The following is a 21,262-nucleotide window of genomic DNA, read 5'->3' on the forward strand; positions in this document are numbered from 1 at the left end:
AATTTCGAATTTGGAAATTGTATAATTGAAAAAAGAACTTACAATTCAATATATCAATCTTTAACATTATATTTACTGGTGCACCTTATTTTCATTGTAAGCAAAACATGACTCAAAAGTTTCAAATGTAGACATTATCGGAACACTGCTAACAATTGATATTTCTTTTGTTATAGAGAAGTTCTGACAGAGTGTTACACATAAATATTTCATGTAAAAATACAATATTAATAATCTACGAAGTCTAATACTACGTATCGTATAATTTACAATATTTCAAGTCACATATAAATACACCAAACATATAGGAAGCATACTTTCTGGGAATAGTAGTCAATATATAGATCACAAAAATCTATATTCCAAATATGACTTACAGGAAGCTCGTAATTTCACGAGTACCTCACCAAATATGATTGTGAAAAAACTTTCTTATTGTCTTCATCAAGATAGTATTTTGATTTTTGATTTGTAGAAATTGCAGGTAATTGTGTATAATGGGAATTTTTCGTAAAATTGAAAATCTGAAAATCACTAAATTAGAAATTAAAAATTATTGTCTTTCTTAGAAATTGTGTACATTGAAAGCTACAAACAATGGCAAATTTGATACAATTTTGATGGAATTATTGTCATTTCTTGGAGTTTGTATTATAAGTGTACGTATACTACAAATTTTGTGTTTTGCCTCCTATTTGTACTTAATTCATACATGCCTAAATTTTCGTTATTCTATTTTATTAACATTCTAATATACAAGCGTTATAAAAATGAATAAATAAGTTTATATAATATATATTATTTGAAATAAATAAAGTTTCATAAATAAATGGAAAATGTAATATAATTTATGCTCATATGAATTGAGAGAGTATACTATTGAAGAATACTTGCGTAACCATAAAAATAATGATATATGCTTATGTAAAGTAATTTCTTTCCTTTGTTTTTTATATTCCACTTCCAATTAATTTAGAAAATAAAAAAATTAAATGCATTAAATGTTTTGCTTTTATACTAGATTCGATATGGCAAGTTGTTAGACCACAATGTAGACTAGTAAAACTGTCACACCTACATTAATTTGACATGGTAAAATAACATGTGATTTATATGAATTAGCATTTCTGCAAGAAACGTTATTTACAATGTATAGTTTTTTGGATTGTTGTGACTAGAAAGTATTAGTTTCACCAACTTGCTTTGACTAGTTTGTGTCACCTTTGTACACATTTTAGATTTCCTTGTGAGATTCATATTAAACTTTCAGAAATGTAGGATGAGTGTGCAAAGGTATTATTAAAAATAGTTTCTTATGATAATTATTATTTTTGTAGTTATCTATGCGGAGTTCTCATTTTTGAAGGAAATATCTGGAACATATTTGTGTCTTATGTAGCATAATAATATGCTAAATACACACACACAGTAATGTGCTTAAAAACAAGTCTTGAAATTTCAAGAATTCATTCTTTGTCTCAATCAGTCATTAGAAGTTAAACCTAGACTGTATTCTGCATGAGAATTTAGTATTTAGGGTTGATAAAGAACATGGATTGATTGAATGAAATTAGGTTATAAAGACAATTTACAGTTGTGTTATATGATAAGGATAGTACCATCTTGATTTTCTTCATGGTAAAGGTTTTGAATAAATTAAAATGAAATTATTTGGAACAGCTCAGCAGATTATATGTATTTGCAAACAAATTTGAATATTTGATTTAAATTCAAATAAACTCTTTGGTTTGTAAACATTCTGCACAGAATGTTATATGATATAGAATACGTTGAAAATTTTAATCTCTTTATTTAAAATTAGTGAATATTAACTATCACCATAGAATAAAAGTGATAGCTTGATTTTTAACAATACCAATATTTTACATAATTTCAAAATATTTAACCAACGTGAACATGATTTAAGATTCTTATTTCGATATTACTCTGCTTTTTAAAATTCAAAGTATAATTATTAGACTTAACTTCATATGATTATGGTGTTCCATACAGTACATCGCTTTTGAGATAAATTTTAACTATAACTAATTTCACATTCTTTATTTCTACAACAATGTTCTATTTCGTCTACTGATTCATTTTAAAGGTACTGTAAATTATAATCAGTTGTGTTAACCGATATTTTATCAAACTTGATCCGAGCAAAATGTAAAATATAATTTGTGCTTTTGATGATGAGTTTCTTAAATGTCTCCACACATCGGAAGATTGCCCAATACAATAAACAAATTTTCTCTTATACATTTAACACAATACAAATATTATTTATTTACTAAAATACCTCAAATTCATATTATAATTCATTTACTTTTTCTTTGTCTGTTACTGTAGTCCTCTACAATTCAAGAATACAATTACATGTATTTATGAATTGATGCAATACTACACAGTTTATTCTACATTATAGTTATCCACCTAACTAGGTCAAATCCAGTTGTATAATACCCCAGCATGCTTATGTATTAATAATGAAGATTTTTGAGAATATTCAATGTATAAAAATTTATATCACATACCTTGTAAAAAAACCGCTTTAAAAGTACTTTCATTGTGCGTTTTCGAACAACTTGTTTGTTGTCATCTTTCTTTAATTAAGACATTATATTCCATTCCAAATTTATAATTTATGATTAACATAGATTTTGTGCTTATTGTAATGTAGGTACTTGTTGCAATGAAGTGTTTCAAATTGTAAAACTAGTTTTAAAATACCTTAAACTTCCTTTAAATTTGTTGAAACTTTCAAATCCTTGTCTAAATTTCAGGACTTTTCTTGTACACTATAGAATGCATGATACAGGTAATACAAGACAAATTACCACATAAAGTAGAAATAACATACAACTTTTCTTACAGCTACTTTAAAGAGATAATGCATAAGTGCGTTATACCTTTCATATTTTGAAGAAACCTAATACATATAATGATTTTAAAACATTTAAAAACATACACAAATACATAACTGAAATCGAATCGAATTAAATATCAACATTCTATTTAAATTCTACGTCAAGCAAACATTCTTTGGAAAGCAAACAAATACTAGTAAACAATACATCCTACAGATACAATTACAAAACAGTACCATACACTGAATTTGTCATGAATAGGAACTCTTAGGTCGTAGGCTCAGAAATCAAAAGGAAAATTACATATATTGTTTTCTGCTTATCTTGCAAATCTGTCGTTCAATTTTTTTTTAACATACATCAACATATTGTGACAGCTACACTACGTGAGCACATATCTCTCAGTCTATTGTCATTTAAGAGCCACGAATTATTAACTACTCAAGCAATAGATTTATAGATATCGTCATTGCTTAATAAATTTTATGCTTACGTACAAAATACTTAACAAATTTACACAGACAACGCTTAAACATTTTCAAACCTTGAAATAAAAATACAAGTATACGTCACTAACAAAAACTATATATTTCCTTGGTATAAAACATTAATATTTTTGTCACTTAATGACAAAAACTACTCAGAAACATCCTTTAACAAGAAAACGCAGTAATCGGATGCAGATCTCTTACAAGAAGTCTTTAAAACTGTTCTAAAACACTTTCAAGAACTATTTACTTAAATACAATTGATTAAAGAATAAACCACAGCGAATAGTTTTTGATTACACAGCATACAATTTGATTTTTGAGATCATTAACAAGTGTGAAACATCAAATATACTAATTAACAATTAAAAACTATTGCCCAACAACTCAAGCACAGTTAAAATGTCAGTTTTGCAAATTTTAGTATGCTGATTTGACATAAAAAACAATGCTAACTTTTAGTATATACTATCAGCTTGATATCTATAACTTGTGTGTACAATAAAAAATTAATCAATTTTCATTTCCATACAAATATAATGTGCGCAGCATTAGACACGTTGTTGCAATTCCTTACTTACTTTTGCTGTTATCTTAAGTTACCATGTACAATTCTATACATGGAATAAAGATATCCCGAAGATATCCCAGCATATCTTTGATGAGCTTTGTAAGGTAGCTGGTCTAGCAGTATTGTCACGTGATGCTTTCTTGTTTTTTTTCCTTCAGAATCCAAATCCCCTTCCAGGTTCTTCACTCTGAATATAGGTTCATTTGCAAATGGATCCAGTCCACAAATTTTGGAACATAAGTATATACTCCTGGTAACCTTGGATGGGCGCATTTTATTCCCCAGCTGACTATTCCACCAACAAACCAGGAGTCTGTTGTTTTGTTCTTGCACAAAAGTGGGCCACCGGAGTCTCCCTGCAATACATAGTGGGATAAGATCCATACATACTCTTAGCTCATTTTTGAAACATGCATATTTAATTTTGTATAAGTAAAATGAATAAGCTTGAGTGGCATGGATAGAACTGTATACCTGCTAATTTATCACGTTTTTGGAGCATGTACTCTAAAATGGCTCTGAATAAAATAAATGTTCATGTCTAGTATTAATAATTTACTGATTACCCCTTCCCCACACGCATATAAAAATATTCCGATATACATATGTTTGATATAAATGAACGAGAACCTTGTACGAAATTAATAAAACTGTATCAAGTTCTTGAAGCATGTACACTCCATGTGGGTGGTATGAATGAATTAAACTGAGTACTTGCTCACATAATATGAACTATTGCTGTGAATAAAACAAATGGAAATATTGTAATATTGTGTGTTGATAATAAAACTGAGTAACTGCTCATTAATGTGAAGTTTTTGGAGCATGTGGTACAAATAAACTGCATAACACTAAATTTCCTTATACACTGTGGATTATAAGACATACTTAATATAAATAATCACTACAAATTTTACTTATTTATTTATTTATCTATTTATTTACTTACCAGAGAATTCAAAATACAGCGTTAGCCATAAAGAAAACAAACCTTGAATTGATATTTTAAGTCCACTTTATGCACAGATAGGGTAATCAGGACTGGACCTACAGTTTAATGTGGGATCCGAACCACTGTAAAATGTGCCTCCACCAGGTATCGAACCCAGGAACCGTTGGTTACAAGGCGATGACGTTACCACTACGCCATCGGGGAGAAAATAACAACATAAACTAAAATATATGTGCGATAAAGTGATTTACATATTGTTACACAATAACCTTCTGAAACGTGCCTGGTTTTCAATAACGTTTATTCGGTTTGCTAGAGTGTTGCGTTGTATTGTTTAAAAGAGCATGCCAGCCTATTGGCTTACCGAGCTGAGTACTTTGGATCTGAGTTCGTGTCCTAGCCTAGGCATGAGCGTTTATTTCTACTTGTGCCTTCATCAGCGTCACCTGGTCATCATTCATTCCCACTAAAGACGTTAACGAATGATAGACTTCTCTGACGAACAGTACTCAATTCTCTAGTGAAATAGTACAGCCTGGATTGCATTTTGCAGACTAGCGAGGTACTGGCGTCTTGAGTTCACGGCCAGTATATTCCTTCGCGGGGCTCGCTTCACGCCAAAAGTGTCAGAAAAAGAAAGTAAGAAAAACAATACAATCTTTAGTAAAATCTCAACCACGTTAATATTGCTGATGTTTGAGTTGTATTTAGTGTATCAACAAAAATATTAATGACAATTGTGTATTTTAGTGTTGCCCAGTTTCAACCTTATAAGAATCATGAAATAAAGTAGTTCATATAATTATTCTACAATTACAAATGTAATGTTTGTAGATCTTGTAGATTATGTCACTACCTGCATTCCACAATTCCAATCCCATTGGTTCATTAAAGTTTTTTCTTACCTGACAAGCATCATGACCTCCTTCTGGATATCCTGCACATATCATTCCTGGTGTTACATTAAGTTCCACATGTGTCAACCAGGTGTTGCATAAGTCACGATTTACAACAGGGACTTGCACCTCATTGACTGCTGGCTCATAGTCCATCTCTAGAAATTGAAAAAAATACAAATAAATGGGTTAATTCTAAACTTCAAGATGCAGAAAAAATTGTGTCGTTGTTTCTTTTAGTTTTATCAAAATACTGAAAACTGGAGAATGAGTGTTTACAAAAAGTTCACTTACTGATCTGAATCAAACCTTCACAAACTTGAAATTTGCAACAGTTCATGAAATGGTTACTGAGTAAGAATGAAACAATTGAATCGCGTTACTTACTCAATTCAGGAAATCTAAACTAACAGAACTGCAATAAATCTAAATATTTCGTAAAATAATATATAAGTATAGAATGTGGCTACACGAAACTGACACACTTTCACAGCGTGTATAGGGCGTCAAAATGATCAACTTTTCTCAGTAACGTTTAACCCAGATATTCAACATGTGAAGGTAGTCACATATCAGTCTTTACTTTGCATACAGTAGCAGAGTACGTCCAGTGGTCGATTCACAATCTCACTACTGAAAATTGTGGATTCGGGCAGAGGGGGCTGAAGATACAATTTTCACACGGGCAATGTGAAATTTTGGCACCCCTCACTGTGGTTCACCTACTTTCCACTCCCAATAAAAACCTAGACCATGCCATATATTTATGATTCTAAGTAAGAACAATAATAGCTTTATTTTTAAATACTTTAAGTAATACCGTCAAAGCATACGTTTATTGGTAGGTATTCATTTATGTAATACCTACATAATGATATCAAAATAACAGTAATGTTTTAGCTTAAATTGCTACTTGATTTGCATTGTTGTATGTATTATATTATGCAGCAGTAAATTCATATGTGTTTTCCTTGTAGAACTTCTGAACTCCCTGAATTTTTACTTTGTTGAGTACTTCTTTATGTGTGCCTAACAATTGACTATGTATAGGCTTGAACTTATTGAATGACAAAAAAACACTTACTTTTCCCTCTCACCTACTATCTACTTTTTATACATTGCTTTCATCTAATTTACATCTTTTCGTTGTATATTTACTTTTACTAAGCCAATACTTATCTTCTAACAATTCATTTATATTTATTTACTTTGTGCTGCCATCTATGCTTCTTTCTAGAAACTTCTTTCCACTTAGTGTTATTTTTTCTAATATGAAATATCAGGTTTGTAACAACTCTTTTTAAAACACCTAGCCAAGCATATAATCAAGATTAAGGCTTTAGCACTTCTCAAGGAGAACACCCCGGTTTGGCGCCCCTAGCAGTCACCCGGATAGCGCGGCTCTTAAGTCGCCTCTGCGTTCGAGTTCTGACTTTATTTTCAGCGCTTCGTTTTTTGTGTCGAGTCAGAGTGCATTCGGAACATCTCCAGCTGACTGAGCGAGTCTAACCAGCGAGTCTACGAGCAGTGTACAGCGTGAGCAATAGAGTTAGCTATAGGCGTAGAGTAGAGATGACGTCAGGGGTTCACATCTTGATTGGAGGCGTCGGGAGTTATGACTCGCTCCCAAGGTGCAAGCGCAGAACGGCCAGAGCTGTTACGGAAATAATCTCACTCTATCGTTTCTTCATTTTCATTTCATCTTTCATCCTCATCATGCCGATTAGCCTAAAGAAGAAGAAGAGCAATGTAAAATTACGAAAATAGAGATACGAGTATATATGAAGCACGAGAAGTATGAATCTGCCATTAAAGTTCACATTCTAAAGAAGTGATAGTTAAAGCTGTTAAACTAGACCTCGGATTTTTAGATTCTAACAAGTGTGCTTTTTGGTTCCTAAAATAGGCTAGAAAGATCCTAAAATAGGTTTGAAAAACTCTAAAATAGGTTCTAAAAACCCTAAAAATCTTAAGTTCGGCTCGAAAAATCCTGAAGTACGTTCAAAAACACTTTAAATAGTTCAAAATTCCTGAAAAATGCTGATTTGGTATGGTCGCAGGCAATGAAAATGGGACACCTATATCCTGAAATACGCACCATCTTGCATAACGTTATGTGTGTTGCCTAACGCTACGGCAATGGCAGAACATACCTTTTGAAATTTGCTATTAAAATCCACTCTTCGCGGTATAGTTAGGCAACAATCTTTTTATCATGTTATCCACAGTCAAATTCCGCAATTTTGTCTGTTAGGATCACCTTAAATGACGAAAACAATATTTTTTCAACAAAATCATAGTCAGTGGTGCAAACTTAAATGCTGAAATGTTTGTTTGCAAGGCGTGAATGCCACAAAGTACCGAAGTGACGAGAAATTGAGCAAGACTACACAGATCAGACGACTTTCAATTGTACAGGTAACAGTGGCACCAGGCATTTTGCTTTGTTTAGAGCTTTGAAAAATCACCATGGGCTTGGAGGAAGGGAAATCAACAGAGAGTATGTTTCAAACATGTTCGTCATTGAATCTTTTCGTGACCAAAGAAAGCAAATAAATGCCTCTGTGTGACATAAATCCTGTAAAACCTTTAAAAATATATTAAAACCTAAAAAAAAGGCTTGGTTTAGGTGCATAATCATAAAATAGGTTCTAACAAGCAAAATAGGTTCTTTTAGGCACTATAAAACGTCATCAGCTGTTGTGTTTTTTAACGAAACGCTAACATAACTTTTCATTTCTTACATACCTGTAAAGGAAAAAATACTAGGTTGAAAACTTAAAATCCGAGGTCTACTTATAACCAGCAAAATGTAAAGAATGATTACCATCACTATCCTCGGTCTTTCCCCATCCAATGACAGTGCACAGGGTTCCTGGCTTTAGGTGATAATTCTGAGGGGGAAGACATACTGGTATCAAGTCTTCATGGAATTTCACAGGAGTCTCAAGCTGTAACGAAAGAGAAGCAAGAAACATAATTTTTATTAGTTATTTGGAATGAACTAACATAATGTGAAGATTTGGAATAGAAGTTTATAACCAGATAGGTTACAATATTCCTTAGTGTTAGTAATATTGTAAACGCAAAGTAGGAATGAATTTCAAATAGGACCTGGCAACACTAGGGAGTGTCAATGAAAGACGGTTGTGTGAAATTTTCGTGTCGCGGACTTTCGTGAATAGTTAGTTTTGTGTAAAGTACTGTGTAAGTTAACTTATATACTTTTATGTTTGCTTAGTGCCAGAATATATCATTCTTCTGTACCATAGGCTGTTATTTCTTGTGACGTAGTATCTTGCCTGTGTTCTAATGTATGTTCGCCATTTACCTCCTAGTCGTTGTTCCGATGTGAGATAATCCGGTACGTTTATTGAAATGCACTAACAAGTGGCTTTATACGCACATACATAGGAACTAAAAATTTGCAAAATATGGACTAACACATGCCTCCAATGACTCAAAACGATGCAAAGAAGACTTCTTCATAGTGATTTCCTCATTTGTGTGATCTATATAACTGATGTATGTGTGTGTGTGTATTTGTTTGTTCCGGCATAACTCTCGAACGCCTGGAGCAATTTTAACCAATCTTGGTACACGTATCACTTGCAATCTGGTAATAATATTTTGGGGTATGACACCGCTCGCACCCTGGGTGGGGTGGGAAGGGGTGACGTAAAAATAATCGAGAACCACCGATATTAAATTCCGCACAAACAGACGTCCGTGACTCTATGCAATCCGCACAACGATAGTGTTGCTCGGGTTGTCTAACATTCAGGCTGTGTTGCGAATGAAATCCGCAGTTTTCGTGACACTCCCAATGCGGCATGGGGGGTTAGAGGGGCTGTAAAGTAAAATTCCAAAAATTACCTAGATTAGTGTCGAATCCATAGTTTTCGGAGTCGCTAAGCTGTTGGTTACTTTCACGATCACATTTAAAATTAGTTACATTTTACACTATAGTTAATGTAAATTATTTGCCTGTCTAATACAAGATTGGGATAAATAAACACCCGGGCAATGCCGGGTAATGAGTTAGTTTCAAATAAAATAATCAATTTATTATTTTCAATTGTATTCATTATTGGATCTGGTGTCATTTTAACTGTTCACTCCCAATAAACCCATCTACACTGGCACTGGAACTGCAACGACAGTTAATTCACGACTGACACTACCACTGATTTGAGAACTAGTAACCTGCGAACGTGTTAACCTTTAGAGCACAACACTCCCCCTTTAGCAGCATTATTGCTTCGCTGTGATGGGCGACAGTCGGCTGCCTTTGTTCTGCATTTTCGCCACAATGACAAGTACACATGAAGAGTACAGGAGAAAAACAATCAAAGTCCAGTTTTTGTGAATGTTGATGCTATCCTATTCTAGGAACAGAGTACTACATGTCCGCACACCGAAACATGGGACAAACACTCAAAGTCCACTAAAATTCCGCATAGAAAAAAAGCGTACAAGGGAAAAACAATCAAACTGCAGTGGCGACTCGTGACTCTTTTTAGGTGTAGGATGTTATAGTAAACAGACCGAGGAAAGGCTTGGAAAGTACCTTCAATTAAACGCCACGGATCACTTGTACTATCCATTACATTTAGAATGTTAGCTACAAGCCTGTACCCAAGGGATCCAATGAAAAATATTTATATGCAATCCTAAAAATACATACGAAAATAACATTGACTATTTTTCAGATTGTGATAGATTTTCGATTTTTCTCTTTCGTGAATGAATGGGTTGTTTGTGGAGATAGGCAAGCTCCAGAAGTCTGCAGTTTGCAATTGGTTGTTTTAATTTATGACCAGTGAGGGCGATTACGGGGGACGTGGATGCAGTTACCCCCACTTATCCCCCGCCCTACGCTAAACCTTATCTACAAAGGGAAATATAATGTCTTTGTCCCCCCGGTTTTGGAACCCAATCGCCGCCACTCTTTATGACCATTGACGGGAGGCTATCAGACGTCCCGATACCCGAATTTTCATTGCTGTACAATGGTAAGAAAATTATAGGATTTGATTTTTTGATTTTGATTTGCTTTATTTTACTTTGTTTTTTGTGCCACTTATGGATAATTTGCGAAGATGGAGATGAGTGATGACGTGATGAAATTGATGAATGGACACTCACAAACATCAATGCACAGGCCGGGATTCGAACCCGGGACCCATAGCGTCGTAGCGCAATGTGCTAACAACTCCGCCACGGCGGCCGGCAAGAAAATTATAGAAATTTGAAAACATGGTAATTTGCGGAATACGGCACTATTCGGATGCTTCCGAGAATTGAGTGTAAAACTGTACTCTGTGTGACAACCTTAGTCTGTAAGCCATTGTGTTGCTGATTGTTTGTCTGGTTGGAAAAGGGGGTTCAGTATGAATGAAATGGGTTCAGTATTGTGTGCTTGAAAAAGTTGGAGAAAATTCGACGATTGTGAACGGCGATCAGTATATTTCTTTTTGTGACCTCCAACTTTCTACCCTTTCCATCTTGATTTTAGTATCTCAATCAATGAGTACAAAAAAATATTAAGACAAGTGTTTAGAACATAAATTATAAGATTTAGTGTTATACTTAGCAATATATCACTGCATATGAATAAAAATGACGCTTTTTTTTGGGTTTTTGGTCTTGTTCTGTATTGTTTTGGGTGAAGCTCTTCTAAATTGCTAATTGGGTGTTATATGATTTTATAGTATAGTTTAATATTTCATATTACATTATATTTGTGTATGTGTTCTACCTGTGTTATGTCTCACTGTATTATATTATGTGTTTCTCTTGCTTTTGTTTTTTTATTGGCTACCTTCTGTAAAAGGAGACAATTTCTCTGTTGAAGGAAATAAATAAATAAATAAAATGTTGATTTCGTAATCGGGGAGGATAAAGAAAAGATTAAAACAAGAGGATAGACCGGTATGTGATTTTAAAAGCTTGTCCTTCAGTCGGCATACTTTCTCTTGTTTGAAACAAGTCCGCTAGAGAAGTACAAATAAGATATAAAATATATTTCCTCTTTCCTCAAAGTATCTTCCTTTGAATTGAATTTATCTGTCTCCCAAGAACGCGTGTGTCAAACACAGGGTGCTAGATGCCAGCGAAGTTCAAATTATGCTAGGTATAGAACCATAATGCTAGTGTTGGTATCACTGATGAGGAAACCCAAGATCCCTCCTCGCTGGCCATTTAACCGAGCAACCCCTTCCCACACCATCCAACACCACTCACCCATCCCGCTGTAGGTGGATGATCAAGGTTCCTCAGCAGCAGGGAAGACTGTCGTTTTTGGCTGTCAGTTGATAGCGAACCTAGTCAAATGTACGCATATTGCGCTCATTTTATAACGCACATTACGCTCATAATTTTATAACGCACGTAAATCTCCTGAAAAAGTAGAAGACTCTAAAGAAGTGTAAATGAACTGTAGGAAGCTCCTCACTTCCTACATGAAGGAATCGCCCCTGAATCAAAATCCACCGTGAAATGGAAAAACAAGCAAAGTCCTTATGTACTGTAAAGAAACAAGAATGCAGTGCGAGGTTTTGCAAGAGTGGCTAGCCTGCTTCAGTTTGTTATCTGTCCATTGTCGATGCAGCCGGTCGTATCATGTGAGACTGCATAGTGTAAAGGAGTTATTGCTGGTTAAGCAAGTTTTCCGTAAAGACGTGTATCATCTTAAAACCGAAATAATGAGTGAACCTAGTGACTGCGGTGGTGAAACTGTCGAAGCAAGGCAGAATGAAATATGCCAGCAAACGCATTAGGTCTATGAGTCATGTGACTGGTGAAGACTGCAAGTGTACGAAGCCGTGTTTCAAGGCAATTATGAAACAGGAGCGTGATGTTAGCATTGGTTTCAATTTACTTTGGGGAAAAAATAAACAAAGTGCATACTTGTGTTCGCTAGTATTAGTTTTGCCACTGAAACGGAGAAGACCAAGGACACCTGAGGAAGTTACTAAACCCCGGAACCACTCCTACAAGGTACGTGAACAGAGGGAACGGAAAGCTGCTGAAATTCCAGTTTGTTACAAAGCGTTTCTAAGCCTGCATGGTATCACAAATCAAATTATGATCAGTGTGCCCGGATTTTGATGACCTAAGAATCTTTGAAAAATGACCTTTAAAATGACAACAAAAATCCAATAAAATGACCTAAAATCTTTGAAAAATGACCCAAAAATTCGTACAAAACTCAATCTGCTTATTGAAAATAGTATATATATTCCAAGACAAAAATTTAACAATTGCTTCTTCACCTTGGTGTGTTGTACGGACTGTGAATAAGAAACTCGACAATGTTGCATTTCGCGATTTTCAGACAGGCTTTGTTGCGTTGGTAGTTAAACACAGAGTAAGTACCGCAAGATAACATTCAGACAAAACAGAAATTGTTGAACTTCTTATGTTTCAGCATGCAATGACAAAATATTTTTTTAAAAAATGACGTAAAATTTAAAAAAAATGACCGAAAAATAAAGAAAATGGTAAAAAATGACCAAAAAATGACCCCAAAAATTTACATTTCTTCAACCTGAGGAGGGTGTTCTGTACTAGTTAGCAATGTCTACGTTGCACCAGTTAACTACAGACAGCTGAAACGAGAGACTTTTACGTAATGTAAAGTAAGGAGAAATCAAACATTAAGAACTGACATACCTGAAAAAGGGCAATATCGTTATCATGGGTAACTCCAACGCTGTAGTAAGGATGTGGAATCACTCTCTTCACTTTGACCTTTTGCCCAAACACTGAATAAGCATGGCGCCGTGTTGTACCTAGTTGGATTGTCCACCCTTTGACGTTCGATTGGCTGCAATGTAGACAAGGAGACGTACAGGACGTGCATCGTGCAATACAAAAATAACAAAATGACATATAACTTCATATTAGTTGTTTAATGCCTTGTTTCAGAATACTCATCCTATCATGTGCTTCACATTGATCAATATTTAAGGTGAGTGGCGGCGATTTGGGGGGGGGGAGTTGCCTTCCATTTTTTGCTACTTTGCTCCTGCACTATGGTAAACCTATGGAGCAAGGGAAAGTAAACTGTCCTCCCCCCCAGTTTTGACACCTTGCCCCCCTAGTTACGGAACCCAATCGCCGCCACTGTTTAGGGTCCTAATCATAACCTCGAGTTTATCAGATCTATGCAAGTTCTGATTCTCTGTAATTACGAAGTAAATATGAACAAAAGAACGTGGCTTTTGAGAAATTCTATCGGTTGTTCCAGCTGTGGAGGAATCTTGCGTGTGTGTCATAATCTTGCGTTTTGTATATAAAAACATTAAGAACAATTTTTAAAAATTACTAGTTATATGAACGTAAGTCCATTCTACTCTACATTATTTTACATTATTCTACAATTATTTTATCTTGTATTTTCCTTATTCATCTCTTGTTATACAGGGTGTTTCAAAAATACTTTTACAAACTTTGAGGGCTGGTTCCTCAAACCAAAACAAGAAAAAAGTTCATATAAACATATGTCCGAAAATCCTTAGTTTCTCAGTTATTAATAGAAGTTTACGTTCAACGCATTTCAAGGTACAATCCACCATTTGCCCTTGCAAAGAAGAAGAAGAAGCATGTGGTTTATGCATGATAGAGCTCCAGCACATATCAGTCGCATTGTTCGAGATGTACTGGCTGATATCTACCATGACAGATGGATAGGTAGGGGAGCACCAGTTCCATGGCCTGCATGTTCCCCCGACCTCAATCCTTCGGATTTCTATCTGTGGGGCTACCTAAAACAATTGTTTTATGCAGTTGACATTCCTAGTGCAGAGACACTTCATCAACGTGTCATGGAAGCCTGCCAAACCGTTCGACACCGTGTGGGAGTATGTGAAAGGGTGCGCCAGTCCATGATCCGATGGGTGCATGCGTGTTTGGAAGCAATGAGTTTCTGAGAGTTTCAACACTTGCTAATAAGCTGAGAATGTCTAACAGATGTGTCATTATGTTGTTTCATTAATAACTGAGAAAATAAGGATTTTCGGACATATGTTTACATGAACTTTTTTTCTAGTTTTTGTTTGAGGAACCAGCCCTCAAAGTTTGTAAAAGTATTTCTGAAACACCCTGTATATTATTATAGTGACTGTGTATGTTACATATACGATAAATATTTTGCTATTTATTTCCGTTTAATATCGTAACGATCCGTAGGATCTCTTAATTATAATGTACAACGAACTCCAACTCCCAGTCATTCAACCATTACTTTCCAATCAGGAAATATTCAGAAACATCAGAGGAATGCAGTGTCAGACAGCACTTAAGCTCTTCCTGGACATCAGCGGTATAAACATGTAAACAGGCGAAATCCAGGAAGAGGCTACAGGCCTGACTGTGCATTCGTTGAGTAAATTTGATTGGAATAAATGTCTGGGAGCATGGAGGTTAGACATCAGTTCTAAGCTATCGATTGAGGTGTCAAGAGAGAGAAAACTTGGAGAGAGAGAGAGAGAGAGAGAGAGAGAGAGAGAGAGAGAGAGAGAAAGATAGAGCTGGAGGAGATTGGAAAAGACGCGTTGACACGAGTCGCAAGTCGGACTCTTCGTACAGTCGTGAGCATAAACACTCACCGCAGATCTTCAGCTGCAGTACAGAGACAGGTATTCCTATAGCCATGCTGATCAAATCTGTAGGGGTTTAAACTTAAGAGTTGTAACACCATTAAGCCTTGTTTCCATGATGTGAAAAACTCAATATGCTGACCAAGGCAGAAATTAATTTTATTATAAAACATAAACTAAACGTAACGTTTCAACCTTCTAGCAAGGTCTTCTCAAGACTCTGCACCAAGTACAAATGTAACAAGTACAAAACAGGACGATATATTTATATACACAAACATTACTCCCCTCCAGACTATTAGAAAGTTGTTGGCAGTTGACAAGGAAAAGCCACCTGCTAGAATGTTCCAGAACAATATATATATGTGCTTCACAAACATGCATTCTCTCTCTCTTCCCCCCTCTCCCGATTTCGTTTGTATTTCATTCCTCATTTCATTTTAATGGTGTACATTTTCTTATTTATCCTTCCCTCCCCCTCTCTCTTACACACTCTCTATTCTTCCTATCCACTCCACTCTAGAAAAAGGTGGCGAAGGGACTCGAGGCCGTCACCTATTGAAAAAAACACTTGGCAGTTTTGCTCCAGGCCCGTAGCCAGGATAAGGGGTCCCGGGTCCGATTCCCGGTGGACGCACATAGTGGTTTGGATCCCACTTTAAACTGTAGGTCCAGTCCCGATTAGCCTTACTGTGCATAAAGTGGACTTAAAACACCAATCAATCCAATTCAATTCGTAGCCTGGATATTATTTCGGGGGGGCTCATCCTTTATCAGCAGCCGTGATCTAAAGTCGAAAAAGTTGGGGGGGTAGAAGCCCTGAAGATGATTTTTTTTTTTTCAGTTTAATCCTGAAGTAAAATTAATTACCACTATACACTATATAAATTAGATATTTGTAGGAAGTTGCGGGAAGGGGCTTCAGCCTCATTATCCCTTCCCTGGCTATATGCCTATCTTGACCCCTCAAAGATCTGTTGCAGCTCAGAGTTTTCTCCTCTCTATCACTTCTTCTGTGTTTCCAGTGTCAGTCTTGATTTAATCTCCCTATTTCTCCATCATTTAGGTCTTCCTTCCTTTCACTCTATCTGCCTGTCCATGCTTTTAACTGCTCACTGTGTACTTTGCTTTGTACAATGGATATATTGTCTCGTGCCTTTAAGTTAAAATGGAATTTTCAACATAGCCTACTCTCTCATTAAAGTCCAAATCACCAACCCTGAGACCTTCTGTAAACAAAACCACGTGCATGCAGAAAGCATTGCAAACTCATAGAAGTAAAATAATCCACACGAAAATCCAGCGTTGTTACAGGATTCATTAAGTAAGGTAAAACAACGGCCTATTTGTAGTATCGGATACGCTGCCGCAAATGACGTCTCACTTTAAACCCAATGCTCTTTATTTTGTACTTATTGCTTCACCTTTATGGTTAACTCTTTGCACCAGTAATCATTTGCCATAAATTTGGCTTCTTTCTTGCATGTAAAAGGTAAAAAAAAAAAAGGTAGAATGTTCCCCTGTGCATAGCACCACGCCATGAAGGCGTATAGGGGGTGCGGGGGTAACGCCCCACACTTTCTTGATCCGGTCGTGAGTGGGGGTGATGTGATCAGCATCACGCCCCTGACCGCCTTTACCTCCCAGGGTTTCCCCCAGGTACCCATGTTATTCGACGCTGGGTAGGCGCCGGGGCCGCTTCCACCGTTAGAAAAGTTCCCGGATTTGAACCGGCCGGGGATCGAACCCGGGACCTTGAGCATGGTAGTCAGACGCGTTACCGACTGAGCCACCGCGGCCTTGCATGTGAAATTGAATATAATATTTTACTTGCATTTTTTTTAGACAAAATGATATAACATGGTAATGTATATTTCTAAGGTTTGATATAGATAGGAGTGTATTTGAAATTTGTTTGTAGATTTTATGTAAATTGTATGTTATGTAAATAAAATATATAATGGGCATATACAGCCATATGCAATGCTGTAAGTCCAATAAATATATTGATGATGATGATCAAAACAAGACAAAGAAAGTTCGTAAATTTATTGCGGTTGGAAACTTTGACAAGCATCCTAATAACGATTTTTGTTCCGCCAAATATAGTGCATTTCGTAAAATAACTTGGTGACATGGCAAGGCAAGATAAGTGTGAACATTTTGTAGGAATATGCATTGTAACTTTCAATGAGTTTAGAGATCTGTGTACATAATTATATTTTATAACATGGTTATTTTCTAAAAATAATCATGTGAACAGCACGAAATAGCGCCACTTTCAACATGGCGAGTTCTATGCGTGCCGGAAGGTCTCCGTGTTCAGTGATACATCGAATCGGTGAGACGGTTTGTTTACAGAAGGTCTCAGGGTTGGGGATTTACACTTTAGGTGAATGGAGCAAATAAAATACTTTTTAATTAATGAGAGAATAATGAAACGTATGGAGGAAACTTTACCAATGCAAAAGGCAGCGAAAGTTATTACAAGAAGCATTTATATTTGTGAGGTGTCGTCCTAATTGCGAACAGTCCTAATTGCGAACACTTGCTGCCTGAACAGGAATATACTCGAAGGACACATTTTGCTGCCTTGGGACCTACAACTTTCACTCACACTCCCCGAGTCTATTTAACGATTTTTTTTAAAGGGACTCAGTTCCAGGCTTGAGACTGGTCAGTGTTTTGTTGGATCATAGAAAATTCGAAATGATGAAAGTGTGGCCTATTGTTTATAGGAATACGTACTGCATACTTCTTTACTAAAAAGAGCCTCGTCATTTAATAATACAATTATTAACTTTACCTAAATTTCAAATTCAAATTTAAAAACATATCACACTGTTTTTAAAAAAATTGGAATACCACCAATCTCCTTACACTTGTTTTTTTTTCTTCCATTTTGCATCTTCCAGGCTCATTTCCTTCCTAAGAATCAGACTGTCTCAGACTTTAAGCTTTATATAAGGATGTGGACTACCTACGTAGCTCACTGTTGATTTTGCGGTTCCATCAACTCCACTACATTATTTGTCTGTTACTTCCTCTTGAAGCAGTTTCACATCACTTAAGGCACCAAAGGGTTTTCGAGTCATTAACACACGAATGAAAACCAGATTATGTCGACAAACTGAAAGGGTGAAATGACCTTGGAGGGATTTACAAAGCAGAAGACCATGATAAATCAATCAGGTTGGCTATTGTTGTTAGTCAAATAGCTGTCTCTCTGCGTCACTATAAGTTTCTGAAACAGGTTTTTCAGTTTTATGTGTTCGCAATTAGGACATTAATTTATTTCTCACTTTTATGTGTTCGCAATTAGGACTGCTCGCAATTAGGACACAACCTATTTGTGAAACCAGCGTCGCCCCTGTGAGAGGGGCAAGACAATGCCCTACATGGAGGCAAGCCGCCTAGCAGCAAAAATATTTGAAATGTAATTTTTAACATACACGCTAGAGGCACATAGTGATTCGGATTCCATTTTAAACTGAAGATCCATTCCCCATTACTTAGAACAAAATTTCAAAAAACTCAAATGTAATTTTAGCTATTTAGATTCGGAAAGCAAGTTACACCAAAATTCGACATTTACACAAGTTTCAACTGCCCTACTTCATTTGCCATCATTAATGTTCTTTACAAGACGAAACACCTTGTTTCTTCTTTCGATACGAGATACATGTTTATTGTACATTATACATTCAAGGATGGCGACAGAAGGTATATAAACACAGGCAACAGTGAAGATATCTTTCTTTTCCTCCATAATTCAAATGAATGATCTTGAATATGTAGTTTTAATATTTTGAATTTTTAACTGGAAAGTGCTGCTTCCTGGATTAGAGTTACTGAATGATACTTTCATTTGGCTCACGGGTATTTCACAAATTGATAAGTGCATATTAATGTTAGCATTTATTTAATATCTTCTAGGGAAAGTTTTAAAACACACAAGGGACACATAATTTTTGTTCATTCTGCATTGAACGTTTCCAGCATAAAAACGAGAATTTTCACACAGGATATCACTAAAATTGTTTAAAAAAGAATTTTGCGCAAAATGAATATCGAAGAAGCCAAGGATTTACTCAAGAGATCTGAAGTAAATCTTCATCTGGCTAATGCAGAAAATGAAATTCTCGACAGGGTTCAACCCCAGATAAGGGTATAAATATATATATACACACACACACACACACACACACACACACACACACAATACCCCCTTATCTGTGGCTCAACAGAAATATGCATAGCACTTGGGAAAACAAATATTTATACATACCATATTGTGGAAAGTAATTTAGACAAATAAATCATCAAATTTGATCATGGTAGCTACCTAGCAATTCTTCACTTGTTCATAGCGCTGTAAAACTCTTGGGAAAAGTTTAATTTATTTACAATTATCATCATAGGCGTAGACTTTAGAGGGAAAGGCATTTTCTGCCCTCCAAATTCCTCAAGAAGTATATACATTATAGATAATTTTTTTGTTATCAATCTTGTCCTCCACCTTACTAAATGTTTCTGTGAAGTTGGCACCCTCTGATTATTATCATACCATCGAAATAAAACATCCAGTACCGAAAACGTTAGGATAAGAAAGCCTATTCATAGATCGAAGCTCTTTTTCATACCATGTGGAAGTAACATGTTTTTATTTACGTGCTTGGCTGTTTTAAGATATTTGTTCCATTCTGTATGATCTTATACTCCCAATCTCGGAAATCGCGCACTTTGGCTATTGCCACAGAAGTATTAACTGGGTCAAGTTCTAGGTGTTAAATAAGAAATATATTTGACAGGTATTATTCATCAACATATTTTCTAACGAGTTTCCCTTTCTTACTCAGTAAACTCATGGAAATCCAAAAACAGCGAATAAGCAAAACTTCTTATTGGATAATTTGTGATACTTTCTATTATCGGCAATATTCATAAGAAGAATGTGCACGGAGTAAAGAAAAGAATATATTTTTTCTTATTGAAGCCTTCATATTTTCGTAAACACTTAAATATTGAATTTGATGGGGTGGGCAATCGGGTGGGCCGCCGTGCCTGGCAGAAAGTCCTTTTGCCCGCAAGAAACTCATAGAGAAGGCTGTTCTTCTAACGTACACTCCTCGAGTGCAGTCGTCATTTTTAAACTGAGCTGCCCTTGCGTGCGTCTGCTATCTACCGTCTGCTAACTGAATATCATCAAGCTGGATTGTGCTGCCACCTAATGACACCTTTAGTAACTACTCACTACTATTTCCAGCTATCCCACATCAGTCTGTGACCTCCCCTCGTATTATGAGCTGTACAGCCACGAGTACTGTAAATTGGTATCGTTCATTTCAAGTTACAAAAAATCGGAATGCTTGTTATTTTTACAGAAAAAAAGTTCAGTTCTTAGTATTCGAACAGAATAGTTAAAAACTACATTAGAAAAAAAATTGAGTTATAAAAATACGGGAAGCAGATTATGTTGTCATATTCTAAAGTTTGAACCGAAGATGAAAGTTTTCAAGTTTCCAGAACTCAGAGTTTTATGTGACAGATCAAACAACATTTCAACTTTATGACCAAACTTTCCCCCAAACTTTTAAAGGTTGTTCTTGAGAGAAATATGTAAAAGTTAATAACAAAATTGACTAACCATCCATTTCAGTACACTAAAAGTATGAAATGTAAGAATAATTGAAAATATTAGTTTTGCCGGAATATTCACTCATCTCGTTAATCGAGTGGAAAATTTCCCCAAGAATACAATTATAAAAATAATAAATTTGAAATAACGTTGGTTTGTTTTTATCAGTTTACAATAGTTATTATTACTTTATAATAAAATCATAACCATGATAATAATAAGTTATTATTATTATTATTTCT

At 35.4% G+C, this 21,262-nt stretch overlaps 1 protein-coding gene across 1 annotated transcript in view; it reads right to left on the reverse strand.

Annotated features, from left to right (window-relative positions):
• Positions 1-2,402: 2,402 nt before the first annotated feature.
• LOC145977782 (atrial natriuretic peptide-converting enzyme-like) overlaps positions 2,403-21,262 on the reverse strand; it is a 202,600-nt gene continuing 183,740 nt past the window's right edge. The window contains exons 14-17 of the mRNA XM_083110058.1: positions 13,455-13,608; positions 8,605-8,728; positions 5,787-5,935; positions 2,403-4,285 (exon numbers count right to left, since the gene is read on the reverse strand). Coding sequence (XP_082966184.1) covers positions 4,112-4,285; positions 5,787-5,935; positions 8,605-8,728; positions 13,455-13,608 — 601 coding nt within the window. The 3' untranslated portion in view covers positions 2,403-4,111. The remainder of the gene's footprint in view (positions 4,286-5,786; positions 5,936-8,604; positions 8,729-13,454; positions 13,609-21,262) is intronic.

This window comes from Lepisma saccharinum, chromosome 23 (assembly GCF_977018435.1).
Source record: "Lepisma saccharinum chromosome 23, izLepSacc3.1, whole genome shotgun sequence".
Lineage (NCBI taxonomy): Eukaryota > Metazoa > Arthropoda > Insecta > Zygentoma > Lepismatidae > Lepisma > Lepisma saccharinum.